Here is an 18,140-nt window from a genome sequence, read left to right as displayed (position 1 = left end):
ATCGGCCCACCTGAGCTTTCATTTTCTCAAAGGCAGAGCAGGATACCCAGTACTCGGTTTACACCTATCACCATTTCTAGCCACTGGGGGAACTCATATAAATGTTAAAAAACCTATAAATCAATGTTGTATCGATTTTTGCGATATGAGACTAAATATCGTCTTAGATTTTGGATTAATCGTAATACGGTAAGTGTTGTCTTTACCTGGTTTTACAGGCTGCATTCCAGCGATGTAAAGTGATGTCATTGATGTCACTGAACTTACCCGACTGTTCTAGGTGTCCTATTATTTACCTTTATCCACTAAGTCATTAAATACCAATATTTAGATATTTATGGTGATATTTGATTTTCTCTATATTGCCCAGCCCTACATGGGAAAAAGAAGCCCATCTTTCTAATGCAAGCGTGTTTTAGTCTTACCTGTCAGTAGTTACAGGGACATGAGGCTGAATCTTACAAGAAAAACCTGTTTCAGTCCTATAGAGTGAATATAAACATCACTTCACAGAAAATGTGGCCTATGTTAAAGGCGGACCCAAGCATTCCACCTATCCGTATGGTTGAAACAATAATATATTGGGGGGGGGGGGTCTGAATAACACTGCTTAGTTGGAGTTAATTCCTCTAAAGGCATTATTTATACCCTGCTATAGCCAGATCCATTTAGACATGTCATTTTGACATCTGCTTTTGGGCCTTGTTACTACCAGGGAAAATTGATTAATTGACTGTTGTTGCCTTGCTTGAGTCATGATTGGAGTTTATAGTGTCTGTCCCTTTTTTCTTTATCACCACTGGTCTACCTTGAATTAAGGGCAGTAAATTCCAGCCCTGTCACAGATCTACCAGGAAGTGTGTAAGCAGCTCATCAGGACCTCAGTAAATTCAGTGTTTATTTTGTGGGCTATAAAATGTATAAATCTGCCAAAGAAACAGCCATGTGATTGTTAAATCACTGCTTTTTTTGTGAGACACTGGCAGTGCTTGGTTCACCATAGTGCCTCAGCTGTCCTCTATCTTCAAGTTGACCTGTGTAACAATTTGCCCTTGGCAACAGGGTACACCCTAAACAATCCTTCTCTGCACTTTGTAAGAATGGCTGAATGTAGTCTTACTTGGATCTAGATATCTCTTCAGATACAATCGGAGCACGGGCTCTTGAAGTATTCCTTCAATGACAAAAAGTATGTCTGCCTTGCAGCATGCTACATTTAAGTACTTGTGCTCACGGCCCGCTAATGCATTACAAGGCAGACAAAAGGAGAGGACTCTGTGGAATTGGCCTTTTCAATTCCCTGGTGACGTTTTCTTGGCTAAATTGTTTAAGTGAGGTGCACTTTTGCATTCAAGCATTACTTTAGTGTAATGTAGGAACAAAAGCAGGTATAAAATACCCAAGGACAGAGCTCCAGGGAGTGAAATGTGCGTTTTTCTTTAAGTAGTTAAGTAAGCCTGTGCCTTAACTTGGATATACTCCGTTCTTTTGCTTGGGAGATGTAAATATGTCTTTAAAGTTGACTGACTCAACCTCTTTCCAAGAGCTGGCAGAGTGAAATCAGTCCATATGCAAATAGTACAGTTCAGTGGCCTTGACTCACAGTGGCCACAGTGGACTCCTGTCACTGACATACATTTACTGGCTACAAGCCAGTGTGTATGCAGAGCTGATCATTTTGGCTGTTTATATAAACTCGTGTTTGATCCAAATAGATTGGACGAAATATATCTTTAGGTGGCTTTATGCATTTCTACAGAGTTCTTTTACATATCATGTTACTTCAAGGCTCTTAGATTTGGAATAAATAATGGATCAATATGAAATAGATTTTAGTGAACCATCCTGAGTTGATCACCCTTTAAAAAAGCCATGTTCCACTCTCATTTTCCAACACCAGGCTTCCATTTGCAAAGCTGTGATACCAATCTCCCATAACTATTATAGTCCTGATCACCCCGTCTGGGTTCTAGTCGCTTTAACAACCGCCTCACTCTACATTATCCCGTACATATTGATATCATAGTATTTGGTCTGACATTTAATTTTGTCATAATGATCCACCCATAAACTGTGTTATTAAATCACACACATACTATACCACTAAAAGAAGCAGGGCTATTTATTTTGTGATTTTATTTTATAAAAGTTATTTTCTGAACGTGGTGGGCTTAATGCAATCCAAATAATGGAGCAGCTTCAGTGGTGGTCTAGCTACTGTTGAATACAATTCAAGTGCAAAATTGCCCCAATATTTGTAACGTCGTCAGATCCTCCCAAATGTTGATAGAAAGCTGTTTGTTTCCTTCAATATTTCTCTCCACCATGCACTGGCTGCGTAGCATTCACTGAACTCCTGCTGCCTGTTGGTGTACATGTCAACCCGCAACAGTGAACACAACAGCTGTGTGCACAGCTGTGTGCACAGCTCAGGAGCATGTGCACATAGATGATCCAAGTTTCATTCAATCACTAGCTTGTCTATTAAAAACAGTCTGTATTTGATTTAATGATCAAACAGGTTGTTATTTTTGGTGGTGTTTCAAACGCACATGCTCGTGGGTGCCAACATGTGTCTCTGGCGTGTGGTCTTAAATGCCCTGTGTACTTTGTTCTGTGCTTTACACATGTAACAGGAGATAGAGAGAAAGATAAAGCGGTATACCGACTTTGTGCCAGTTGTGTGCACATCCGGTAAGCTCTTTATGGGTAGCTCTGAGACGGTCATTACATTGTCACTCATTAACAGTGCATGTTAATTTGAAGACACACTCTTCCTTGCAATAAACTAAGGGAAAGGCTGGGTTTTGTTTCACCACACATACTGTAGCTGTGCGTTACGTTGTAAAGTAGGGCATAGTGACCTATAATTGTTATTATATTGTCACTTATACATAGGTGTTTTTTTAAGCAAACAAAATCCAGGGTGGGGTTAAAAGGACATATTTATGTGGCAGTTTGCTGGGTAGTAGATACCGAAGATGAGCATGCCCATTTCTTTTGTTTTTATGTGAAGGGGTGTGTGTGTGTAACCACAAAGACTGGTTTCAGCACACAGGCTGATTATCTTGATTATTTTGTTTTGTCTGAACACAGGAATCCAGGAAGTGACACATCAGCTTGTCATAAATTCAGCTCCATACAGTTTTCAGACAGTGTTTGGTAGAGGCCTTAGGGGCATAAAGATCCACCTTGTCTGGTTAAGGCCAGGCGTTTGGCAGGTGTGATTTTTCTGATGCGTTGTAGTTGTTTTTCAGAATTTTGCAATGAAAAAACAGAGCATGTGTTCACTGTTCCAGTCTTCTTTCTAACATTCCTTCTCTCTCCATCTATCCACAGTGGGGTTGGGTGGCCATGGACCCATTCAGCCAGCTTATTCTCACCATCTCGGTGACCAGTTTCTTCACCTTCCAGTGGCTCTTCCACAAAGTCAGCCCCTGGATGTCCGTACGCATCAGCCCCAGCTTCCTCAGTCTCAGTGACAAGCAGAAGGTGGAATGGAACTCAAGGTGACCCGACATAAATGTTAGACCCTAATGAGACTGAATCTTGACATGTTGTGTACAGCAGAGTGTGTGACACTGCTCTCAGTTCACATGTTGGCCAGTGCGGGTTTGTTTCAGTCAACCCACATTTTTCCTGTTACACTACGATTACTGACTCACTAGTGGATTGCATTCGAAATGTTTACTCTATACGCCACGGTTCAAAGTGCCGGCAGCATGGTGGAGACTTTGCTTTTTGTCAATTTAGCAAGTACAAATCTCCAGCTGACAATAAAACCATGCTAAGTTTGAACAGATTCTTTGAATTATTCATAAAAAAACAGTTTTCCCTTTTAAGTTTCTGTGCTTTTTCAAAAAACAAAAGTTGTTTTGTACAACCATGTTTTCATGTCTGTCGCCATCATTCCTATTGGGGATGGCGTTGTACTGATGCAATAATATGAGTCAGGGACACTGTGTTTATACTGATGAACGGCCAATTTGATCAAGCAATGGCCAAATGTTATCTGTTGTCGTGTTGTTGTTTCATCTGCCAACTTGTTATGTGAGCATTGCAGGAACTGGCTAGAACAACTAGATTGGCGCAAAAAGATGGCGTGTGTTTGTACCTTAAGTGAGACAGGCAGGCTGCCGTGATCTTTAAGCACTTTGAGAACAGTGAAAGCGGTACTGTAGATCGAAGTCAATCGGATATTCAGCAGGGATTCAGCAAGTGTTTGAAGGGATGCAGCCTGGTCCAACTTGCTTGAATCACTCATTTTCATTTTCTCTCATACTCAGTTTATTACTCTTGAGAGCACTCTGGGAATTGAGATGGTCACAGGGTTTATGAGGAAATGAAAATGAATGATTAGAGGGTTGATGAATCCAGGCTATGGGTTGATGCCCATGACTGTACAGATTCTATTGGAACAGTCTTCCAGTCCGTGTGGCTGTTAATGTGTCCTACTGACTGATTGCTGAGAACTGTCTGACTGTGACTTTGTTCTGCTCCGCCTGACCCTTTAGCAGTGTTTAATCTCTTAGTCTAATTGGTCTGAATCTGTGTGCAGCCGTAGCAGGACAGTGAATCAGTGGATTCACTGTGAGTACAAAGACATTCAGCACTGTAAACCACAGAGCAGCTCCGAGGCACCTTACACGAATAAATGCTCCCTATTCCTTCAGGCAAGCATATTGAACACAACATCTCAGATGTGTCAGTACTGCCCTTGTCAGACTGGAGTAGATCATCATTGTGTCGTGTGTGTGTGTGTGTGTGTGTGTGTGTTCATTTCAGGACGGTGTCAACGTTTCACGCACTGTTGGTGGGAATCTTCTGTCTCTACATCTTGTTCTTTGATGATGCCGTCAATGAAGACCCAGTCTGGTGAGTGTTTGGCTGTGAATCACATGTTTTCAACTTTTATTTTCCAGACGTTTTTGGAGTTTTTCTTACAGTGTGCCATCACAGATGGCCAGAGTGTCCAGTTGTAGCTTAGTAACAGTAGGCACGGAAAGTCTGTCAAGCTTTGGACTTGTTGGAGCGGTGTGCATGGGGTTCTAGTAACAGGGATTCTAGTTGTACAAAGAGTTCTAAGGTTGGGCTGTCTTTTCTTCCCTAGTTTAGGGAAGACTGACTACCTACTGTATTAAGCTAGCATTAGGGCCATTAGTTAACATTAGCGTATAGCTAACATCATTATTATGTGGGATTAGAGGTTATGGCAGGACCCCGTTTTAGAACTGCGCATCCGCTGAATAGGAGCCGTTGAGTAGTGTTACAAAGCTTGTATTAGTTCCCTTGCAAAGTGAAACACATTGTTTATAACTGTGAACAAGAAAGCCAAAATGTAATTGCGCTGTTTTAAAGTACATTTCTATTTTTGTATTTTCTATTGTATTATCAGAGTAGTGTAACATTAGAGTGAATAAGCTGTCTGGCGATTGAAGAAACGTGCTGCTTTTTATTTCCATGTCTCCTACATGGATCATCAACTTGTGAGGATCTTGACATGTAGCTTAAGCTTTAATCTCTTAGCATTAAATTGTGCATGTAGTCATCATGTGCGTATTTTAAGATCTTTTTGCATGGTTCTCGTTTTAAAACAAGTTTTCTGGAATTAATATAAAGTCAACAGGAGACAGTTTTCAGCCAGCTCAAGGAGTTACCTTAGAGCTGATGAAATCTGGAAATGAGAAACCTGCTTATGTGTAAAATCAGACAACCATTGTTATATAATAGTACCAAAAATTTGAGCTGTAAATCTTCCACCCTTATTAATGTGCTATGCTAGCATGGAAAGCATGACAGGCATAGAGAGGCAAAGTCTCCCTACAGGTAGACCACCATGGGACCTTTTCTTGAAACTAATATTTTTTTCAAGGATAATGTTTTTAGGCATTTTAGCCCTTTATTTATATAGAACATCTGAAGACATGAAAGGTGTGAGAGAGAGAGAGAGAGAGAGAGGGAATGACATGCAGCTAAGGGCCGCAGGGCAGGCCTGCGCCTGCTCTACCAGGTGAGCTACCCAAGGACCCTTCTTGAAACGTATGTATGGTATTGAACAGCGAGACACAAATAATTATTTAATTCTGTTTGAATTGAGCCATGAATTACACTTATGATGTCCGAAAATTTAAAAGATCACCGAGTTTGGACCACTGCCCGGCCGGAGGCCGCTGTCCCCGAGTCGGCAAACGTTGCTGTGGGGGTGTAGCCCCGGCAGGGATAGGGTGTGTGCCTCTGGTAACCTGGCCCAAAAAGATACAGAAGCCCGACCGAAGTAAGGTAGCGACGGCCTCACCTTGGCCATCCTGCACGCGTCTCTGGATACCCAACTCTTGTGGTACAGATAAGTCAGTAAATCTGAGTAAAAGCAGGTTTCGTTATCCCGTGTGAATGCGCCACAGGAAACTCAGGTGTGTGGGCGGGGGGGATTTTTAAGTCACACAAGGTCACTACCGTACATATTTTTACCAAAATAAGGTCAAGTGGTCCCATAAGTTCCATCGCAAGAGATGGATTACGTCTCTCTATAGCAACAACAACCAAGTGGGTAGGGCTTACAGATGAAACCCACCTCTGCTTGGTAGGAATTAAAATGAAAATCCCCTGCAAGTTTGGAAGTGGTTTACTCATTCAGATGCTGCTAAGTTTTGTCCACAAGGTGTCACTAAGGTCTGACATTTTCAATGCTTACATCATGAACGAATCAATCAAACAAACCCAGTCATACCAAATGTATATTCTTCAATAGGGGAGATCCTACGCTGGTGAAGACTAATGTTGCCATCACAACAGGCTACCTCATATCTGGTAAGACAAACATGCAGTTTACCCAGGTTGTGTTTGTGAAAGTGAGACCAAAAGAGCATGCACGTAATTGGTAATATGATGTGATGTGATAAACATTACAAAGACAATTTTAATGTTTACAGCATGGTCTTTATCAATGTTGTGTACTTAAAATTTTTGGATTGCACTAATGACATATTATTTCTCTTTCCCTGTGCTTCTGTTTTTCAGATCTGCTGCTAATATTTTTCTATTGGAAGGCGATAGGCGACAAGTTTTTTGTAGTTCACCATCTGGCAGCGTTGTATGCTTACTACTATGTACTGGTGAGTGCCCTATTGTCCAATAGCAGTGCGTGCAGGCAAGATGGGAAGGAGACAACCAAGGGTGAACAGCTGTATCCTGTTGAGCTGGGTCTTTTGCCTCATTTAGCATTAGCATTCAGTATGCGTCCAGGACTGTCCCCATGAATCCATGCAGCTTAGTTAAATATGCACAGGGCAAGGTCAGCAAGTGCTATAAGTGACGCACCCCAAACTGTACAAACACATTAGAGAAGGAAACCTTTTAGTTGTTGAAAGTCCATCACTTTGGCTTCATGCTTTCAGTAGAAATGATAGAAAGGTTTTGGCGATCTCAAAGGGTAACTACGATTCTTTTGGCCCCTATTTTTCTATGTTTTTGTGTCTTAAATGGCTGATGGGAACAACCATCTTTGACATTGGTCCAATATTTGTGATTGGTTCCTGCTAAATTGTGGACTGAAGCATGAGAATTAACGGTGCAGGTTTCCAGACCAAGCTGCAGGGAGAAATCAAATCGCCGGCAGAGTGGGCGGGGTTTACCCAGTCTAGTTTTCACGCCTAACACTGGACCTATTCAGAAAAAATTGTTCCCATCAGTCACTTACAAACAAGAACATCGTAAGATTAATCCAGGTTGAAAAACAACTAAATTACCCTTTAAGTAAGTATTATGTAGTTGCTTTTCTGAGGATTGCAGGAACAACATTTAAAACTGCGGGTTTTAAGGGTTTGACATTTCACTCAGGTTAAGCAGCTGTTAGAGCTGCACTGTAAAGACCATCTTATCAAAATGCGTCTTGTAATAAACCAAATAAGGTATTTGGTGTGAAGGCTTTATTAGCCTCATTCTATATACTATTTTTTGCAAAATCAACTGTGTAGGCATTGTCCTGATAATGCACAACTTATCTGAAGTTAATTATTAACTTACTGGTCATTGCTGCATCACTAGTATACAGTTGGCACTTAAAGATATCTTAAATATGGAGATAGGTTAGTGTCCTTTGCATTTTTGGGAAGCGTTGTTCACTCTTGGTTCAATCTGAAACCCACTAGGTCGCCAGGATCTGTTGATAATTATTATAGAAATGAATGACTATGGTATTTTTTGCATGGAATGCTCAATGATGGTACTGGCTGATGACCCCCTCTCACCTTGGCCTTATTTCTGTGCTTTGTGTTTGTTTTACTGAACCCCCCCACCCCCCCTTTCAAGTGAATCTGACGCAAGCTGGACTTTTCTGAGCTTAGCGCAGCTGGATGCTAAACTGTAACCACTGTGTGCATGCTTGCAGTTTTAAAGCATTCTACACAGGCAGGGTTCCTTTTCTTGTTACTGTGCATGCCAACAAACAGTATTTAACTTTTTTTTTTTTTTTAATGACTTCCCTGCCTACTTATGTTACCTTACACCTGTCTGTTGTTGTGCTAGAGCCTAGCTCTTCTTTCTCTTCCTTAAAAACCCATCCTGATGTTTCCTGATGAGGGGAAAACTGACAAAGCCACTCATAATAATGTCATCCACATGACCCCAATATGATAGTACATCACCACATAGCCAGGCCCTTTTTTTAATACCATGTTGAATGTATTCTGTCAGGTGTTCAGGTGTTGATGCTCTTACCTTTTATGCCCATTTTATTTTAGTTAAGCAAACTTACAGGGTATTCAGTTTGTTCCACTACGATACATGCTCTGTATTTTCTATACAGGGGGGAATGCAAAAGGACAAACGGTGTGCTTTGCTCTGCCTGAGTCCCCATACCATTTTTACAATGCTATTGGCAAATGATTAGGAAATCTTGGTGTAAAGAACTATGGGCATTTGGTTTCAACCACATGTTAAGTGTAAACCCTGCAGTCCAGATTCACATCGTAGCCCTGTCTACATTCCAGTCACTGGCTGTTTTTACAGATTAGTTTTTCTTTAATGTGACATATCAAATTAGCATCCATTTTTTTGTCTGTCTTCACTAGTGAGGAATATTACTTTTCCTCTTTTCTCTGTCTAAACAATAATAAGATAAAAAACACAAGTGTCACATTTTTGGAATAAAAAATATGATTTATAACTGACTGTAAATTCAGCCTTTCATTAGAAGAAACAGAGCAAGCCCCTGTATCTAATAAAAAATAATTAGGTAAATGAGGCAAAGTAGGCCATACTGTTACTGGACACTCATGACCGTTTCCTCTGACTAGATCTGAAAGTCATGTGGGATAACACAATGAATGCTCCGTGTTAGTCAACTGTGGTAGAAAACGCCATATTACGCTTGCGATAAAACCACGATAAAAGTGGTTAGCCCTTGATGTCTTTTTCATTTAATTTAGTTTTGTACCTAGTCAATCGTGTCATATGTTGTCAAAGTATTTTTAGTTAATGTCTTGGGTGTGTTTAATGTGAAAGTTTTAATGTCAAAAACCCAATAAATCCCCCCTACTCAATACACATGAGGCACACAGCCAAATCAAGGCCTTATTGAATCAACTAATTTGGGAAACATGTATTTAAAACAACAAGAAATGCAAATCAGCTTAATGTCATGCGCTTGTTTTGATGTTTTTTTTTAATAGCAGCGTAATCTGCATTTTGTGTGTTTTTAACAGTCAAGTATGACCTAATCAAAAAAGATAACATAACTGTTGTTAAATGCATTTTTTCTTCTCTGTGCCGTACGTGTTGCTTCTAACTTGTTTTTTATTTTTATCTTTTTATTTTCTTCTAATATATCTGTCTGTCCGTCTCTGTGTCCTCCGCTTACAATAACAATAAATAGCCTCTCTTCAAACCTTACATGCAAAAACTACCAACATCAAGTCGGGTTGTGTCATCCCCGTTCATGCAAAAACTATCAAAAGGGTTGTGTGTCATTTAGAAACCCAGAGCAGATCTTGATCTAGATGGGGGACATCCCTATTCCTGCCTTGTCTGCTACTATTGCTGTTGTGTTGCACTGAGCAGATATGATGCCCAGTCACAGTATGGACTTACCAGTTCCTAGAGGTACTAGCATGCTCATGCTAGGTGGAAAGTTCACAATCATAGGGTACAAAAACTGCAATGCAGATGTACCCGGTTTGTGTCGCATAGTAAGTATGTTTTTTAATGGCCAGCTTTTGTTTCAGCCCTGACGGTAAGTCTTTTTTTTTTTTTTACATGTAATAAGCCGCTAGCCAAATTATCTTGAACTACGTGTTCTTTGTGGGTCTTTCAATGAAATCGAATGCTGTGATTTTTCTCTTCATCTTGAGTTGGACTCATGTTCTGAATTTGTATGGTCAGGAGTCAGGAAACAAAACACAATTTTGGAACTCATGAGTCAAACTCAAACAATATTAGTTGCACTTCATATTAGGATGCAAATCACAGCCCTCTGTCTCTTATTATAGTATTTCAGTCAGAACACTTCATTCAAGTGTATTTGGCTAATGGCACAAATTGAACACCGTTTTAATTTGAGTGCTTGATGTTCAAAAGTGGATTTAGTGAGGTAGGCCAGGTAAAAGGTGTTCGAGATGGGGGTGTCCTGAAGCATCTTGCTTGTAAGATCATCTTCATTTTATTTATCAGCAGCTGAAAAATTGGAATGGAAATAAAGCCATGTAAGCTTATCCTACAGTGGGATCACTTAAAAGCTTCATAGGGGCTTCTGGACAGATGAAAAAAACCCGGGTCAGTTCTGTTATTCTGATCAGGTAATGATACAGACATGGTTTGTTTTATTTGGAATCATTTCAAGCACTAATAATTCAGCTTTGAGCTTAAATACAAACCTGCTAAAGATGATCTCATACACATGGAATTCAGGCCCTGATCTTGTAAATAATGACATGTTTGGCAGTTAAGCATATCACTGTTTTACTCTGCATGGCTTGTGATTGTTCCTTTTTAAATAATGGCTGGCTAAATGTATGGCTGTGTGTTTTTTCAGCCGTTGCTGTGTTGATAATTGCTCAATACCATTTTCAATATTGAGATGTTATTCAGATGTATTGCCGTGCTGTGTGTTCTTCACAGTATGTTTTTCTGCTCTCTAGATGAAAAGACAAAATGTTAGTTAGGTGTAGTTGGCACATAGTTTGGTACACGGATGCATTAGTGATTGTGACCTAATGAATGCAATAACGCTTCACTTTATGTGAATGTTGCACTTTGCGTTTCTTCAAGGACCAAATTATCAAGATGTTGCTAATTCCCTTTGATATTAAATATGAGCAAAAAACCATGTCTTGTCACTAGAAGCGAGCCCACTGCTGGTTGGTAAATCTGTCTCTCTAGTGCTTATATCTAGACTTACTGGCCATAGTTTCATTCAATTAGTTAATATAAGTTAATATTCATTGTTCCTAGAGAATAATTTGCTTTAAATATTTTCAGTATATTGACACTTAATTTATGAGGTGTCTCAAAACATTCTAAAGCCCATTACCTTAACTGTGAGCGTTCATGGTTTCCAGAGGATGTCCTGCTAATTAGGCTGAACCATTTCAATTTTGGACAGTTGTGGCATTCTCAAGCAAAAATGTCAACATTACATACAAGATATGTGATAATTAAACACTGATTGTCATAGACTGTGGTCAGCACATTCATGCTCCCTCGAAAATGAACACTTTTGATTTTAAGACGAATGTGTCAACAGGCCCTTACTGTGAATTTTTGGCTTGGATTAAAATCTTAATCAGTTATTTTCCACATCACTAGTTCTTTGTGCTCCTTGTATCGTAAGGATGAATTCTGCTTGCATTAGATGAGAAGAATGAATCATTAGGAAGGGAAATTATACACCAGTCTCATTTTGGCTAAAGACTAATTGTGTGCCCTGAAGGAGAAGGATCTTTTGTCAGATTTGCCAAATAGGTCTATATTTGGTAGGGACTTCATCCAGTTTTAGACTTTGCCACCAAATAAAAGTATATCTTTAAATAACATGTTTGAAGGTGCCTTGGAATTGTAGACATACCTTAGTTACTACGAGCAGCAGGTGGTACATGATCTTCATGCCTGCTTCTTCAAATGACTCGCTGCCTTGTTTTTGTCCCTTTCATGTTTCGTTGTCTTCCTGTTCTTACCTTGTTCTTCCAGGGCGAAGGAATGTTGCCTTATTTTGCTAACTTCCGTCTGCTTGCTGAGTTTTCTACACCATGTGTGAATCAGCGGTACGTACCTGCTTAATTGCTTTGGGTCGTAGAAATTCAGGGTTGGAGCTCAATTTACAACAATTCTAGAGAGTTATGTACAGTCTGTCAGAAGTTGTATCAACTGTTAGGAATTTAAATCACATGAAGGTAATCCACTGCTTCTTGCATGTTCTCTTTGTGCTCAGGTTAGTTGATTCCAAATCCTTTTTTAAACCATTTATCTGGATACATTCAAAACAAACGTACTTAAGACAAGTCTCGTAATTGTTGGTTACTTGATATTGTCATACACACATTTGTATCTGTATCCTGCTAGAAACACTGTTTTCTTAACTATGTGTTGTGTTTTTAGCTGGTTCTTTGAGGTACTAGGTTACCCTAAATCGTCCCGGCCCAACATGGCGAATGGTGTTGCCATGGCAGTAGTCTTTTTCATGGTCCGCATCGCCGTCATGCCAGTCTACTACATTCGTATGTATGCGGTCTACGGCACTGAGGCCTTCTACCTGGTGCCCTGGGGTGGCCGTGTAGCCTGGATAGGTTCCAGTATCTGCTTGGACATTATGAACATTATGTGGATGCATAAGATCGCCCGCGGCTGCTACAAGGTGCTGCGCTCTGCGCGCCAGAGCAAAGCCGGCGCACCTCAAGAGAATGGGAAGACGGATTAAGGGAACCGGGGTGTCAGTGGTGAGAAACCTCCCCAGCAGAGACAAAATGACGTCACTCTGTGCATTGGGGAGCAGCAGATTGGACACTTACTATCACACCTGAGAGGAGTGATATCACAGGACCGAATGTAATGGAGGAAATTTGAGCTTTTTTGAACAGTGGGCACAGGCTTTGAGATGTACTGATGGACCGTTTAACTGGCCACCCCTAAACCATGAAACGACCTCTTAGCAATACTCGGTGTGCATGGCCACTTCTTTTTCTCTTGAACAATTTACCACTACGCTAAAGTGTTTGTCCTGGGACAACGGACTGCTAAACCCAACCACAAATTTTCAAAAAGTTTACCGTTCTTTACATACGTAGTGCTCAACAAAAGTTTTTTTAAATTATTATTATTACTGCTGCCTGAGTCCTACGATACAAATTATGAAATATGAGTCAATGTTGATGTTGATGCAAATATTTGAGGGAACCTGATAAAGTGATTCAGTGATGGTCAGTGCCGTGAACTCATTTGTCAGATGCTTGCGGAGGAGAAGGGTCGAGCATCTCTTCTTCCTCAGTAAATCTTGAGCTTAATTTGCAGGGACTTGACTGACACAAGATGGGATCACATCAAGTGCAATCAGGGGGAAGATAAAGTATGGAGAAATCAGTTCATCACTCACCCACTGTCATTCAGTTAAAGCTTTAGTGCGTAACTTTTTAATATTAATGAACGTCCGTTACATTCAAGCCATTGCTAAATGAGTTGCTACAAAGCTAATTAAGGCTATCACCTCCACACCACTCTTTTTGGATTTGTCATTATAGTTATTACCTCTTCTGAAGAGTCCCAACATGTTTTTTTAATCCTCTGTGTCCTCCTTGGCTACTAGCAACTGCGTTAAGGAGGGGATGGGGTGGTATCATATGGACGCGCTGACAGTTTTATTTGTCATAACTTGGAATTCCTCATGGGGGCGAGAGAAAATACGCACTACAGCTTTAAGAGGTTCATTTTAAAAATCAGCCTTTTAGGACATGAATTGGAATATCATGAGTCCCGGCTCCATTCGTTGTTGATTTATTTAATGTTGGGTTAAACAGGCATTGGTACGCTGGATGTAGTCTGTTTTTTGTTTTGTTTTGCTGGGGTTGAGGCAACTGGGTTTTTAAACGTACAATTAAAGATACTGATTTGAACAAAAGGGAGACCTTGGAAATGTGGAAAAAAAGGGAAACTGAATGTCATTGCTCTGTTCGTACGCTGACATTAAGCAATGCAACATTAGTTTTCCTTTACATTGAGGCAGAACAGTTTTCAGTCGGTATTTAAATCCTCGTGATTAAATATGTATACAACCTGACACTGTTTTGTGGGAGCCGTCATATTTATTTCACATTGTGCAATGCATGTTAAGGGTTGAAACACATCTGGAGTGCTGATTTGAAATCAGTGTCGCAGACAAACCTTAAAGAAAGAAGAAAAAAAAACAAAGGTGCAGACAAAGAGCAATTCTTTGAAATGTGTGTGTACGCTAAGAGGTGGTGGTGGGAGATCTGACACTCTTTTAGTTCTCCAGCATCAGGTGTTTTTAATTTAATAATCACACTTCCTATTTATGATAACTTTTTAGTCACAGACTATATAAATTCACCCCCTGGCAACATTTGCCAACAAGCTGCATGCTTCTGTGTGATTTGACCACAAAGAACTTGGATATTTTAGCCAGCAAGTTAAATCCAGCACTTGATTTAATTTGACTTTAATTTAATTTCTTCAGATTTAAGTTTTATGTCAAATCAAAGACCTGTATATGTCAAAAAAAAGATGTTGTAGTTTTAGTGCACAGTAGCTTCTGCCTCATTTTACATATGATTTCAGTTTAGCTGTGAAACATAATGTGAAACTCCATATTTATTCATCAGATCGGTACAGGGATTGTTTAGTTTTCAGTGGACACATACTTCTTTTCGTCATTCTACTGACAACGTAGTTACTTGTCGTACAACACTGAAACAAATCTGTTCGAAGATTTTCTTTTTTAAGACAAATGTATCATTTGTTCAAATTAGACGTTGCGATTTCTCGATGATTTTACAAAAAGTGTACTTGAATTTTCATTGTAAATGTATGTTAACGTGAGCTGTACATCTAAAGCTTCTGTCAAATGTTTTGTGAAACACAAACATGGATTGCTAGTTTTGAAAGTATACGCCTTGCTATATTCAGCATTTTTATTTTGTTGCCTTTTTGAAAAAACAACTTATGTTTGCACAGTGAATATTTCGTTAACATCCAACTCCTTAACACTGAAACATGTGTTCCACGTCTGATGCCTGTCTAATGTGATTGTTTGGCCTTTTATCATAGTTTCAAATGTAAAACCAAGAGTACGGCTGGTTGTTTTTAGTGCTTTTGTTTTGTTACGATTTTACAATTGTAAAAGATTTACGTATTTGTGCCAGTGCTTTAGCCATCACTACTCCAAAAGACTTTCTTTTTCATATCCATTAGCGTTTTCATACAACGGTGCCAACTTGCTAGCATGATTTGGTGGTTCACCAATTCTGTTCACATAACCTCTCTGCAGTCTTGTAGCTGGTAGTCACAGTAAGATGAGGCTCAGTGTTTTTGGGCGTGGTAAAACAGTGTGAAATACTTTCATACTTTCACGTACGCCGTTTGATTACAGGCATTGTGTTTGGACCACGATGGATTTGGGTGGATGATTGCTACATCTCACTTCAAAAGAGTCAGGCTGTGTTAATATTTCACTGGAATTAAATGGAAATCATGCAGGGGGTTCAGGACAGCAGGCCACTTCTGTTAGAATCAGGGCTGGCTCCTTATGCATGGTCCATATGGTCTTTTTCATGCACCCTCTATAACTGCATGTGGTATTGCATGGGGATTGCACTGTAAACAAAATAGCATATACATTTGTTTTGTTCTTTTCCTTATTTAAGTACATGTATATAATGTTTACTTAAACGTTATTCATGTACTGTACCACAAAATGTAATCCACACATGATAATGATAAGGATGTGATGAGAACATCAGGTAACACAATAACAAGCATTAATACATGGTAAATTGATAGTTAATTACACTTTAGTTATTTACTGTTAATGATAAAAGTATGATCTTTTATGTTTACTAATGCTTAATAATGCTATCATGGATGTTATTGTATCAATAGTTGAGTGTAATCAAATTATTAGTTCATACATGTAGATGGAACTTTAATAGTTTAATGTCAATAGATAATTGTTTTGGACAGTATTATAATACTACAGTTGCAACTAATGCTTATCATAAGTAGTTAATGGTTAATAAGTGGTCTATGAAGCATTGTGTAACATTAGTTTGGTGATCTATAAAAGAGGATTATTTGATTTGTGTGCACGATAATTGCCATCTCAATGTTTATAGATGCTTTACAAAGTATTTATTAACCATTAACAAGGTATTACAATCATCCAAATAATGTTGATTGACAGTTTACAAACTCTTAAATGGTTTACAAATCATTTGGTAATCATTAACTAAAACTTAATATAGCCTACTATATAAAATGGCATATGTGCAACAATAAACTAACAGTTAAAATAGCATAACGTATAGCATTGCTAATAATTAGTAAACCTGCATTATTTAATCGTTAACAGTAAAATAACAAGTTTAACTATTAATGTACGAGTTATTAGTGATGTTAAGTGTCACTGAATATCATAAAGTATATAATTAGTATAATATCCAGTACAGAAATAATCATAAGGGGAATACTTGAATCAGCACAGTCTATAACAAGCTGGACGGTGCAAATAAACATTAATCCTATGAGCATCTTGCTTTCTAAGCGTACCGTTGTCTTTAATGTATTAATCTCAACAGAAGTAGACACAAAACAAAGCCGATGCCATGGTGATAGAACGCGTGGTGTCAGCTTGGTAAACTGGCGTTGGTGTTTCTGTTCTGAATGTTGTATGGGCGAGAGATGCGAGTAGGTGGAGTGTTTAGTGACATTCTATGAATGTATCGGAGAAGAGGAAATATTTGTCATTTTCATTTGTTCTTTACAATAAATACCAAATTAACTGATGTGATGTGTGATCATTCAGGTTTGCTCAAACACACACCAAAGGCTGTCGTGAGGTGTTGATCAGTGGAAATAGACTTGAAAGTAAGAAAAAACTGTAGCACGCTCTGCATTTCTCAATTTATTATTTAGGCCTTCTTAAGATCACCAATCAAAGACAGACATGCACTGATACTATATACTGTTGGCCAAACCCTTGTTAGACATCTGATGATGATTAGATAATCATGTTGCACCATTAAAATAAGGAAAACTATTAATTATATAACTACAAACTTTGTTTCACACAATATACACTCACCTAAAGGATTATTAGGAACACCACACTAATACTGTGTTTGACCCCTTTTTGCCTTCAGAACTGCCTTAATTGTACGTGGCATTGATTCATCAAGGTGCTGAAAGCATTCTTTAGAAATGTTGGCCCATATTGAGAGGATAGCATCTTGCAGTTGATGGAGATTTGGGGGATGCACATCCAGGGCATGAAGCTCCCGTTCCACCACATCCCAAAGATGCTCTATCGGGTGAAGATCTGGTGACTGGGGGGGCCATTTTAGTACAGTGAACTCATTGTCATGTTCAAGAAACCAATTTGAAATGATTGGAGCTTTGTGACATGGTGCATTATCCTGCTGATAGTAGCCATCAGAGGATGGGTACATGGTGGCCATAAAGGGATGGACATGGTCATAAACAATGCTCAGGTAGGCCGTGGCATTTAAACCATGCCCAATTGGCACTAAGGGGCCTAAAGTGTGCCAAGAAAACATCCCCCACACCATTACACCACCACCAGCCTGCACAGTGGTAACAAGGCATGATGGATCCATGTTCTCATTCTGTTTACGCCAAATTCTGACTCTACCACCTGAATGTCTCAACAGCAACAGAGACTCATCAGACCAGGCAACATTTTTCCAGTCTTCGACTGTCCAATTTTGGTGAGTTCCTGCAAATTGTAGCCTCTTTTTCCTATTTGTAGTGGAGACGAGTGGTACCCGGTGGGGTCTTCTGCTATTGTAGCCCATCTGGCTCAAGGTTGTTTGTGTTGTGGCTTCACAAATGCTTTGCTGCATACCTCGGTTGTAACGAGTGGTTATTTCAGTTAACGTTGCTCTTCTATCAGCTTGAATCAGTCG

The 18,140-nt window shown here is 39.4% G+C and overlaps 1 protein-coding gene across 1 annotated transcript in view; it reads left to right on the top strand.

Moving 5' to 3' along the window:
* tlcd4a (TLC domain containing 4a) overlaps window positions 1-14,370 on the top strand; it is a 15,745-nt gene extending 1,375 nt beyond the window's left edge. The window contains exons 2-7 of the mRNA XM_032503757.1: window positions 3,340-3,509; window positions 4,786-4,875; window positions 6,749-6,807; window positions 7,018-7,112; window positions 12,181-12,254; window positions 12,589-14,370. Of these exons, the coding sequence (XP_032359648.1) occupies window positions 3,355-3,509; window positions 4,786-4,875; window positions 6,749-6,807; window positions 7,018-7,112; window positions 12,181-12,254; window positions 12,589-12,907 (792 nt within the window). The 5' untranslated portion in view covers window positions 3,340-3,354 and the 3' untranslated portion in view covers window positions 12,908-14,370. The remainder of the gene's footprint in view (window positions 1-3,339; window positions 3,510-4,785; window positions 4,876-6,748; window positions 6,808-7,017; window positions 7,113-12,180; window positions 12,255-12,588) is intronic.
* Window positions 14,371-18,140: the final 3,770 nt, after the last annotated feature.

Source organism: Etheostoma spectabile, chromosome 22 (assembly GCF_008692095.1).
Source record: "Etheostoma spectabile isolate EspeVRDwgs_2016 chromosome 22, UIUC_Espe_1.0, whole genome shotgun sequence".
Classification (NCBI taxonomy): Eukaryota; Metazoa; Chordata; class Actinopteri; order Perciformes; family Percidae; genus Etheostoma; species Etheostoma spectabile.
Note: the sequence above shows the minus strand (reverse complement) of the source record. Positions and strands in the feature narration are given on the sequence as shown.